The sequence below is a fragment of the Gastrolobium bilobum genome, unplaced genomic scaffold (assembly GCF_033153095.1).
Source record: "Gastrolobium bilobum isolate Gb01-03AN ecotype WA unplaced genomic scaffold, APGP_CSIRO_Gbil_v1 utg4229, whole genome shotgun sequence".
In the NCBI taxonomy this organism is placed as follows: domain Eukaryota; kingdom Viridiplantae; phylum Streptophyta; class Magnoliopsida; order Fabales; family Fabaceae; genus Gastrolobium; species Gastrolobium bilobum.
The window spans coordinates 56,466-69,017 of record NW_026898412.1 but is presented as its reverse complement, the minus strand read 5'-3'; the positions used below and the strand labels follow the sequence as shown (position 1 = coordinate 69,017).

At 31.6% G+C, this 12,552-nt stretch overlaps 1 protein-coding gene across 1 annotated transcript; it reads left to right on the top strand.

Annotated features, from left to right (window-relative positions):
• The first annotated feature begins 263 nt into the window (after nt 1-263).
• On the top strand, nt 264-2,521 carry LOC133315996 (peroxidase A2-like). The gene is made up of 4 exons (XM_061517681.1): nt 264-508; nt 685-876; nt 1,552-1,717; nt 1,816-2,521. The coding sequence occupies exons 1-4, from the start codon at nt 287-289 to the stop codon at nt 2,295-2,297; spliced, it is 1,062 nt and encodes a 353-aa protein (XP_061373665.1). The 5' UTR covers nt 264-286; the 3' UTR covers nt 2,298-2,521.
• Nucleotides 2,522-12,552: the final 10,031 nt, after the last annotated feature.

The window sequence follows — 12,552 nt, the reverse complement described above, 5'->3', positions numbered from 1 at the left end:
TTTTGAACCCCTAAGAAAGCGTTTGGTACAAGAATTTTGGCCGGATTTTCGAGAAACTGAATTTTTTTAAATTTTAAATTTTTGAATATTATCATAAACTGAATATAAAAATTATATTTTTGAAAATCAAGATTCTCGGTCAAAAAAAATATTTCTTGTCTAACATACTCCCCCTAAATGTAGGGACATTGCATTCATAGGCAATGTGTCTCTATAAATAGAAGCTCCTTATCTTTGGTGTATTGCAAGCGCCACAGGCTCGGAATTGAATATCAGAGACAAAGAAATGAACTCCCTTCGTTTCGAAGTGATAGCTCTGTGCTGTGTGGCGATTGTGCTTGGAGCACTACCCTTCTCCTCAGATGCACAACTAGATCCCTCGTTTTACAGTTCTACATGTCCGAATGTTCATTCCATTGTGCGTGATGTGATTAAAAATGTTTCAAAATCAGATCCGCGTATGCTTGCAAGTCTCATCAGGCTCCACTTTCATGACTGTTTCGTTCAAGTACGTTTGTTCACTTGATTATTTCTTCATCACTTTACCTTTAATTTGTTGTCATCATCAACTCTCTTTGTGTATATATATTCATTTTATAGCTAATAATTTCCCCTGTTTCACTTACTACAAAACAGAAACATTTTCCATTTAATTTGATTATATGTTATCCATGCTTGTGTCAGGGCTGTGACGGTTCACTTTTGTTGAACAACACCGCTACGATCGTGAGCGAACAAGGTGCTTTTGCAAATAACAACTCAATAAGAGGTTTGAATGTTGTGAACCAGATTAAGACAGCTGTTGAAAATGCTTGTCCTGGCGTAGTTTCTTGCGCTGATATTCTTGCCCTTGCTGCTGAAATATCTGTTGTTCTGGTATGTCCCATCCTAATCTATAGTACTGAAATCAATGTCTTGTAAAATGTTGAATGCCATTACTTTTCACTTTCTAGTTTATAAAATATAATACTCAAATCAAGATAAACTTTATCATGTTGGAGCGCGTGTTTTGTAATTGTTGATATTATCAAAATTGTAATCTTTCGTTACGGCAAATTGGTATATACATCGGAATCGATGTGCATGAAAGAAAGAACGCGTTCTCTTTAAAATATCACTTTCACTTTAGCTAATCGACAATGAGAGGTTTTCATGTTAAAAAGAAGAAGAGGGATTTCCTTTCAGTATACCTTTCTATTAGCATTTATAATTTGTGTCAACTTTGATTTTTAACTCACATAAGAAAGTAGCTTTTGCTTCTAAAGAATCACTTTTAGTTTCATCATTTTCAAAAATTCTCTGTTTTTATATATATATTTTTGGCCAATTTTAACACACATAAATTAATTGACTGTTTAAGAAGAGAGAAGATAAAAATGAGTTGATGAAATAGTTAAAACAAATCATTAGCAACTAGTAAGGAAAGTCCATTCGCAGCCATATGTGAAAATTAAATACTACTATATTCGTATAGGGTGTTGAATCAAAGTCTAAGTTGAAAAAGAGTTTTGCTTTTACATTATCCATTTTAAAATTTATAACTATTCGCAGGCAAATGGTCCTGATTGGAAAGTTCCTCTGGGAAGAAGGGATAGTTTAACAGCAAACCAAACTCTTGCTAATCAAAATCTTCCAGCTCCTTTCTTCAACCTAACTCAACTTAAATCCGCCTTTGCTGTTCAAGGCCTCAACACTACTGATCTAGTTGCACTCTCAGGTATGAAAAATTTGACCCTTCGGAAAATTAACCTCAATTCAAAAAAAAAAAAATGGTAACTCAATAAATATGTGATTGTTTATGCTTTATTTTTTCAGGTGCTCATACATTTGGCAGAGCTCACTGCAGCTTATTCGTTAGCCGATTATACAATTTCAGTGGCACTGGGAATCCTGATCCAACACTCAACACAACTTACTTGCAAACACTTCGTGCCATATGCCCCAATGGTGGACCTGGTACTAACCTTACCAATTTTGACCTAACCACACCTGATACATTCGACAAGAACTACTACTCCAATCTTCAGCTTCACAAGGGCTTGCTTCAAAGTGACCAAGAGCTATTCTCAACTTCAGGTGCAGATACCATTGACATTGTCAACAAATTCAATAGTAACCAAACTCTTTTCTTTCAGAGGTTTGCGGCATCAATGATAAAAATGGGTAATATTGGAGTGCTAACAGGATCTCAAGGACAAATTAGAAAACAATGTAACTTTGTTAATGGAAATTCTGCTGGACTTGCTACTCTGGCCACCAAAGAATCTTCAGAAGATGGCATGGTTAGCTCAATCTAATTGATCTAACAAATTAAAAGAATGTAACAAATTGCTGTCCATATATGCTGGATATGTAATGGAGAGATGAAAAGGTATCGAATAAAGAGTCGTTTAGGCACATACATGACATCTGCCTGTGGTGGATTGTGAGATGTTTGTACTTTGTACACCTTGGGTCACCTGTTACTACTCTGTTTGTAAGATTTGATTTCTTATGTTATGAGAATTATGTGACATATAATGTTGGGAAAAGATATATACTTTTTTTTTGTTTTGGTAAACAAAGATATATATACTTTTACTGGCATTTGACGAAGGAGAATTTTTTTTTTTTTATGGGAATATATTGAAAATTTGAATTTCATAGTAATATATGTTATTAAAAAATTATTTGGTAGACAAAAATATTTTAAAAAATGTGAGCTCAAGTTTCATGTTTTTACGTTTGGTTTATTGTCAATGATTCTCGAACATGTGAACTGATTTTATAAAGTTAACCTTTGATGAATTTAAAAAAAAAAAAAATTCTAATATGCCCCGTATGGGTGAAAACACAGTGTTGGAGATATATTAAACCCAAAATTTCGAAACCAATTCGACCGTTCTCAATTTTCCAAAATAGCTACGGCTTTAACAAGAGACAATATTTTAGTCATAAAAATATTAAAGCAGAGTTATTAATGTCTTACAAATTATTTAAAAAAAATTCACCAGATTTAAATTCAAGAATACCATCCACCTGGTGATTTTATTTCATGATATTCTTATTCATAATTTTAATTCCCAAAAATTTTATTTTCTTAGGAAAATTTTAAAGATTATTGTACCAAACGTCAACAACTAGAGTTCTTAATGCGAGTTTTTGTGAAATCTAAAATTTATCCCTTTATCAAATTTTCATTTAGTGGAAGCCTACGAAGCACCGACACTTCAAAATTTCTGACGTGTCGTGTCCGACATTTCCCGACACTCCGACACTTTCTAACACTCCAATACTCGTTGCAAAAACTAAAAAAAGATTCAAAAGTTATGTTGCGTATTATTTTGAGTTCAAATTATTAGATTTGTTATATTACGGTTACTATTTTATTGAGTTTAATATAAATATTTGAGATATCTTATGTTTCTTTACAAAATTGATGGGTATTATAAGTTTAGCTTAATTTTTTTATTAAATTATTGAATATTAAATATAATATACACTACATAAATTAAAAATATTATATAATATCAAAACGTGTCCTAACGTGTCGAAATTTAACATTTTTTAAAATTAACGTATCGAAGTATCCTATCGTGTCGTATCTCGTGTTCCGTGTCGGTGCAAGATAGGTGAAAGCTGCGCTATTTGATACCCTGCTGCGGACGAACTGTAACTACTAATTCGTATCACCAATCGTTATAATTTATATTGTTTTTTAATCTTTTGATAAGAACCGATATCACCTAATTATGGGGGTTAATAAAATATAATTCAAAAGCTTGAATTCAAACATGTCCGGCTACTTGATTTGATTTTAGCCTAATGGAGTAATATCTGAGCAACCGGGCACTAAAAGTCTATAGATTTATATTTGATCCTAACTGAAAGTTTGAGTATGTGGTTTATATATATCACATGGTTCTAGATGTTTTTCTTACTAAAAGAAGTTTAGCTGTCCAAGTTAGATGTATAAAGCAAGCATTTTTTCCACACTTTGTCCTTTCTTCATGCAAGCAACTAGCTACGCAGACAAAAAAGACGACCGACAAAAGAAGGTTTGATTTCATCCCAGACGATCTCGAGTCTCAGATTTTTTGCTTCTTCCAAGTATAGAAGTAATGTGTAAAATATTACGTGGTTTACGAGCCCTTTACCTAAATATTTAAGTTTCTTAAGTAACTAATTATATAATAAAACTCAGCGTAAGACAAAGCTCCCACATTCAATATTGGAGATTATTGGAAGCAAGATTTACTTGAGGCGCGCAAGCTTCCTAATTTGACTCATCATTAATGTCTTTAATAGGCTAGTTGTATTCAATACATGTGCACTAGCTAGTTGTCTTTTACCCTTGACATAAAAATGAAGATCTTTAAATTAACAGGAGTTTTATAGTTATAATTGAAAATTAATAAGATATTTTTTTAAAAATTTAATTCCTATATTTCATTGTATTATAATTTCAAAAAATGATATTATAAGAATAAAAGACACAAAAATTATTTTATATATATATATGAACCTTTATATATAGAGAAAATAAAATAAAATTATCTCCTATAATTTTAAAATAACATCATTTTGGGATTTGAAAAAAATATACTAGATATTTTAGAAATTTTATTTCTCTTTCACAACTTTAATTTTTTCAAAATACTCTATGTTTTTCTTTAAACCCCCAAATCATATAAACTTGAGTTTGAAAATTTAACTTCATCTTCCATAACAATACAAACTCTAAACCATTAAATTGACATGTCATTTGTCATCTTTAGCTCTCTTGTCCCTTATGTGCTTTTGGGTTTTTTTACTATTGTGCCCCTTATTAATTAAAAAATAACCAATTTGTCCCTCACCCAAAACATTCCGCCAATATGCTCCTGTTTGATCGTTGATTGAAAGTTTAATCCATCACTTCACGGGCGTAATCGATTACACATTCAAAAAAAGCTTTGATCGTTGACCCCGTTATGTAATCGATTACACTACAATAGTGTGTAATCGATTACTTAATGCCCAAAAACCCTATATTTATATGTCTCGGTCTTATTTCATTACACCAAAACCTCTCTCGTTTCTCATCTCTAATCCAACTCATTAAGAGGCTATTTCATTCCACAATCTCTAAAGCCTTAATCTTGTGTAATAATTGTCATTACACTTACATATTCCATTTTTTGATAAAATTCGAACCCTAGTCCCAATTTTTTGTAGAAGAAGAGCTCAAGTTCAAACACCTATGTTACACTTACCTACCATAATGGGAGGCATTTTGAAGGTTTCAATGGCGTCTAATTTGAAGAAAAAATGAAAATGATAAAAATCAAACGGGTCACTACATATAATGAGCTTAAGGGGAGAATTTACCAAAAACTGGGGCTACAAGGCAACCAATGCATTCACCAGTTGACAGCCAAGATAAAGACTATAGTTGGTAAGAATATTGTATACTACATTAGTAATGATATCTGTGATGATGAAGATGTGGAGTGTGTCATAGATGCAATTGCCGACCGAAAATTACAAAATTTTATTGAGATATATGTCGAAGTTGATTCTGGTCAGTCTTCATCTTTACCCATGTATACAAGAACTCCATAATATTTTGGTTAAGAAGATAGAGTTGTCAGTTTATCTGCACCTGCACAAGTGTTAAGTCAGATAACATTGCGGGAGAGAGATGAGGATGAGGAGCAGGAGGAGTATATGGACAACGATGAGGAGGGAGAACTTGAGAATGTTATTCAACTAGGTGACACCTCAGGTACTGGCGCAGATGATGATTTTGACGCTGACACGAACCCAGTAAACCTGAGTTCTCCGATTATGTCACCACTTCATGTTGACCCAATTAGTAGTGATAAGTTAGTAAATTTCAATTTTTATTTAACATTTCATATTTGTGTTGTTAGAGATTATGCCATTTTGGAATAAAAGCTAGCATTATTCCTTCATTAATTGGGTGCACCCTAATGATGAGATGGAGATGTTGTACGATGAAGATGACTTGTGTAACATCTTGTTCTGGACTAGTTTTTTAACTCACAATATGGTAATAAAAACGCATCTTACTTAATTAATATAGTGGAAGACTTACTAAAAAGTATCACAATAGCTTACTTGTACGTGACTCAAACTTTTTCTTTCCTTTATCTTCATATTATGTAAATTGCCATTCCTAAAATATTTTTCACTTATTATAACTGTACAGTCTCATAACTGCACAGAATCCATACTTGATAATCTTGTGACCATATCTAATGATCAAACCACTATCCGAACATAATAACAAGTACTACTTCCGATAGAGTCTATTGACAATGTAACAATTGTAAATTGGACTAATTAGGGATTAAGTCCAACAAAAATCTTAAACCTGATATATAGAAAAGTCCAATATAAAAAATATCAATAGTATCAGAATCCATCCGTAGATTCCTACAACATTTGGCTCCGCGCCAACTCTTATCTAACTTACCTGTACACATACATGCTTTTTACATATCACGTCCAAACATATAATTGCATAATCTCATATAGAGATATGTTTCCCAAAGCATATATATATATACATACATACTATATATCCATCATAAACAGACGTATATACAAATACATGATCCTATGCCATGCTCAAAACTATACAGTCATCCACTTCTCACGTAGCTTATCAAATTTCACATCCTTATATATCATATTATTCACTACTAAACCACATTCTCATCGTTCTTTTTCATACACACATGATCAAATACTTGATCCTCACTATTTTCTTGTTACATGGCCAAATGGCCTACAATAGAGTCTATGAATTTTCTTCAAACTTAAACTAGTTATTCATCACCTTTTCATCAACAAATCATCTAATAATTATGCTTTCAGATAGGCATTTTATCAAATACATAGTCTTCCCCATTTAAGCATGACTTGGCCAAATGGCCCTTATGTAGGTTCCATGAATTTAACAGGTTCTGCATGGTTCCTAAATGATTCCTTTAACATCACACCATTATATAAACCTCAATTCTCCTTTGCATTTCAACAAACACTTCATCTACACTCTTTTATCCATGTATGGTTAAATCGCATATAAACATAGGTAATCCATTTCAAGCTTATATCATCCACTCATGCTAGTTTCAAACAAACCAATCACTAACATAACATAAACCCCTATATAAACCCAATCAAATATCATCATCATCATCATCATAAAATCAACCCCGAAAAACATCAAAACATAAGTCCATATCCAAAAATTCAACCATTACAATTCAAGGACCATACCTTGAATAGCTTCTCAACCAATTAGAGCTTGTTTTCCAACACTCAAACTTTGAAAACAATCATCTTTTGCCTCATGAATAGTACCAGGTCACATGGAAAAGAAGGAAGAATCATCCACATAACAACCCTCTCTAGGTGAATAAAAGACTAGGTTATATTCCTAAGGTCAAGGGCTTTAATTTTCATGAAGATGGTTAAGTGTGTCATGAACTAAAACTAGAAGAAATGAGCTTGACAAGTCCTCACATGGAGTCTCTCTTTCCCTTTATTTTCAGCTGCTAGTCGATGGAGGCGAAAAAGAAAAATGGACCGACTTTGATGTCTAGTTGGCTTAATACATAAAACTTTGACTTTTCCAAGCCATTGACTTATAAACTCTCTCTAGTTAGATATTTAAATTAAGAACATTTTAGACCTACAAAATTTGCTAAACTATCTGATTAAACCATCAAAATCAAATTAAGGACAAGTTTTGCCTATTTGCAAAATGGTCCCTAAACTTTTACGTAATTAGAATTTGACCCATAAACTTTTCAAATAATTCCTTTTGGGTCCCTAATGACTTGTTTGGCATGAATTGTATCCTTATACTTGTTATCATGTCAGCTACATAATACTTGTCAAAAATTCCTTAAATACATACTTTATTCCTTAAACACTTGCTTAACTTACTTGTTTAACATAATTGATAGTAAGGGTTGTTATAATTTGCACGATGGTTGGCAATTAGGGGAGCCATTATCTGTGCAACAGGAGTTTCATTCCAAATCTAAAATGCATTATGTCGTGAAATTACATTATATAAAGTGTAATCATACCAAAGAATGAAAATACTTGGGCGATCTATAAGTGGCGTAAATATCACACTTATCTGAACCGGGGTCTTTCCCGAGATCATATACAACTGGATTCAGAGGTTATATGTGCGACCATTATGAGTATACATTGTATGGTGTGCAGTTACATATGGTTTGTTTATGTTATTTATTTAGTGAAAAAATATTATTGACAATATCGAGAACTTGCTTTGTTTTTTATAGGTATGTTAAAGGAAGATCCAGCTTTCAAACCAGTTCTGATAAAAGAGATGATACAAAATCTGAAAGGATACAATATAACCTACAAGAAGACTTTGAAGGCAAAAAAGAAGGGAACTGTGAAGTTATTTGGTGACTCGAATAAATCGTATGCATTCTTACCCAATTTGCTGACATGCATGATGCATTGTAATGTGGGTTCTGCCTTCAAGCTTGATACAGATGAATGTTTTGACGAACGTCGAGTTTATACCGACAAGACTGTCTTTCATAGGATTTTTTGGATATTTCACTAGTGCTTTAAGGCCTTCAAATACTGTAAGCCCATATTTCAAATTGATTGCACTCATCTATATGGAAAATATCAAGGAACTCTTTTGATTGTGATGTCACAGGAAGAAGATGGATAAGTGCTGCCAATTGCTTTTGTTATTGTTCCGCCAAGTGAGAAGCTTGAAGATTGCTGGTGGTTTCTTTTCCTTTTACATGATCACATGACACAGAGGCAAGGTATTTGTCTAATATCTGATCGTCACTCTAGCATCCTAAGGGTGGCCAAAGAACATCCTGGTTGGCAGCCTCCATTTGGCTATCACGTGTTTTGCCTACGTCACATCGGAAGCAACTTTAATACTAAGTTTAGGGATGTAGAATTGAAGAGAACGTTGATGAAACTAGGTATAAAATTTTATTAATATGTAATTGTTGTGAATTTTGATTTTTTGTATTGTAAATATTCTAATGCATTGAAACTCTTTGTTTTGCAGGATACATGAGTTCAAAGATTTATTTTGACATGAGATTTCAGCAATTTATCAACAATAACCCACAAGTTGATGCATGGATTGATTGGATTCTGGAAGAGCAATGGTGCAACTTTTATGATGAGAAGGGACAGAGGTTTGGTCACAAGATGACTAACCTATCCAAGTGTGTGAATAAGGTCTTCAGGGGTGCACGGATTACTGATAATGACATTGGTCAAGATGACGTGCGGCAGACTTGTTGAATATTTCGTCAGGAGATATGATGAGATCTAGAAAGATATGGTAGAAGATAGGAGAATATCAAAGAAGGTTGAGGAAGTAATATAAAAGAATGACCAATTGACAGTAACGTATTGTATGCAGGTTTAGGATAAGGATTTACAATTGTTTAAGGTTGAGGATGCATATACACACGATGTTGGTGACACAATGAGGGTGGACTTAATCAATCGCAAATGTCAATGCGAGAAGTTCACAGCACGAAGGTATCCCTGCAGCCACGTCTTCGCAATCTACAAGGTACAAAAGTTGAATCATTATGATTACGTTAACCCTGTATTCTGAACAATAAAAGTTGAACCGCTACGATTATTATCAACAGTCAAACATAAGTAGATTGATAGAATATTTTGGGTGAGAGATAAATTGGTTATTTTTAATTAACGAGGGGTAAAATGATAAAAAAAAAGTCTGTGCTTTTTTTACTTACAAACAACATGCCATGTGCCCGGCAACCAGGTTCTAGCATTTAGTGGTGGATAAGTTCTTGTTTCCTTCAAAGTCTTTATTTATATATTATAGCAAGACTTGGCTTCCATAATATATTCTGAAAAATGAAAAATATAAATAGATGACCATTGATTTAAAAATAAAAATTTAGAAATTCATGTGTATTATCTTTCAGGTACTTTTATTTTATAAGAATTTCCATAACTATTGATCTTTAAATCAAATATAATGTTTTAACTTCAAATTTATTAGAATTGAAGTAATATGCTAGGCTTGTATTTAAATTTTTTATACCCATAATCTCTTCTGTGGTAGACTTTGAAGTCTGTGAAATGTTTTAATGAAATAGTTTTTATTTCTCTTAAATTCTTATATATTAAACACATTTCGGGGATTGAAATTGATAGCTACACTCTGAATTTATCATTGGGGGATTGAAAAAAACTCAAAAATCAAATTAATAACTTTTTTATCTTTTGGAAAAATAAAAGAAGGAAAAAAAGACGTGAAATATAAATGTGGGAAAATGTTTTTTTTTGGTTGCAAAACATATATTGATGTCAGGCTTTATAACCAATTATGGAAAACGGCCAGCCTGATTATTTATAGTTTTACGATCCGTTTGGATGAGTTTTTTTTCTTCAAAAACTGTTTTTTTTTCAAGAAAAAAAAATACTTTTCGTTTTTAGTTCGTTTGGATATCTGCTTTTAAAAAGAGGAGAAGTCACAAAAAAGTCAAAAACTTACTTTTCTCATAAGCTAAAATTTTTAACTTCTCAAAAAAGTAAAAGTCAAAAGCCAATTTTTTTTTTTAAAATCTAAATATTTTTATAAAAATATAAATAACTTTAACTTTTGTAAAAAGTACTTTTAAAATAAAGATGTAGTAAAAATTACTTTTAGAAAAAGCTAAACCAAACGACCTCTTAGTGCCGTTTGGATGAGCATGTAAACAAGAATTTTCTTTGTCTTTCTTATTTTAGATGTGTTTTTCACAAAAATTTAAAGTATTTAGATTTTTTTTAAATATTTGATTTTTTTTAAAAATATATTTTACTTTTTTTTTTAAAAGCTAATATTTTTTACTTCTAAAAAAAGTAAGTTTTTAATTTTTTATATGACTTGTATATTTTTTTAAAGCAGACATTTAAATAGATTTTTTAACAAAAATATTTTTTTTTTTTTTTTTTGAAAAAGAAGAAGTAACTTTTGGCTAAAAAAAACCCTATCCAAATAAACCCTAAAAATGGTTAAAGGAAGCAGCGTTGGAACAAATAATGAGTAAACAACGACCAAAGGAAGACAATACTAAAAAATCAGATGCATGGAAAATTCACAAAAGTCCATAAACAATGTTCCAGGTCTTCGGTAACATAAAAGAAGAAAAAAAAAAAACTTGAATTCACGTGGGAAAACGCTTTTTTTTTTGCAATGAATATATTCATGTCAGACTTTATAACCCATGTAGGAAAATGCTTTTTTACACCACTTGTTGATATAATAAAAGCTTAGTAAGCATAGGCATGGCTTTACTTTAACACAGACGTTATCTTTGGTTGAATATGACATACCATACCCACTACGGAAAAAATCTAATATACATTATACCTACGTCCCATTAATACAAGCATAATACATTAGCTGTTTACTATATAAATATAATTTATAATTTCAATGAATGTATTAAATGCTCCCCACTAGGCCACTGGTCCACTACATAACACAGATGAATGGTTTTTCTTTTGCGCTCTATCAGTTCCTTTCATATAAGATAGTTATCTTATGTTGTAGAGAGAAAATAGGTGGGTCTCACCATTTCAAAAAAAAAAAAAAAAAAAGTGAGATGCGAAAATCTAAGTGAAAAAACATGAGAGAAAATATCTTATATAGAAGGAGAGTAATATTTCCCTTTATTTTTAACACAAATGTAGAACTACTAACGTTAACTCCAAGAACATTTATCTCTGTCCCGTCGCCTCCACGTGCTGCTTCGTACGACGCCATAATTATATACATTTATACATTCATACCGTTGAATGACAGCTTGCTAACAAGGACTGGACCGACAGGTCCAATTGTGAAATTAAATAGTATTATTTTCCGAATATCATCGAGTTTAATCACAATTTAATTATTAATTTAATCTTTTGAAATATAACAAACAATCATGATAAAATATCTGATCTAACTTGGACAAATTATTTTAAGTGACTTTCAAAATTACTTCATTTTGAATTAATGAAAGATATTTATCTAATTTTATTTATCTTTTATTATATGAATTTTATCAAAACACCCTTTATTAATTTTTCTAAAATTATGAAAATATTCTTCATTAATTCAAAACTCCATCATTTTGGGGTAGCTGGAGATAACTTATCTCAAGTGACTAGAAAAATACTTTATTCATAAAATATTGCTTACGATTGAAGTATTTATAGGGAAAAAGAAGAAGGAATAAACTATTGTAATTTACCGTGAAGAATCGACACTTCAAAAATTTTGATGTGTTATGTCCAACACTTCTTGACACTTACCGACACTCCGACACTTTTCGATACTCCAATACTCGTTGCAAAGACTCAAAAGGTTCAAAGGTTACGTTGCGTTGCATTTTGAATTCCAACTATTAGATTCGTTAGATTACAATTACAATTTTATTGAGTTTAATATAAACATTTGAGATCTTATGTTTTTTTTCAAAATTGATAAGTATTATAAATTTAGCTTTCTGAAGTACTTATGCTGAA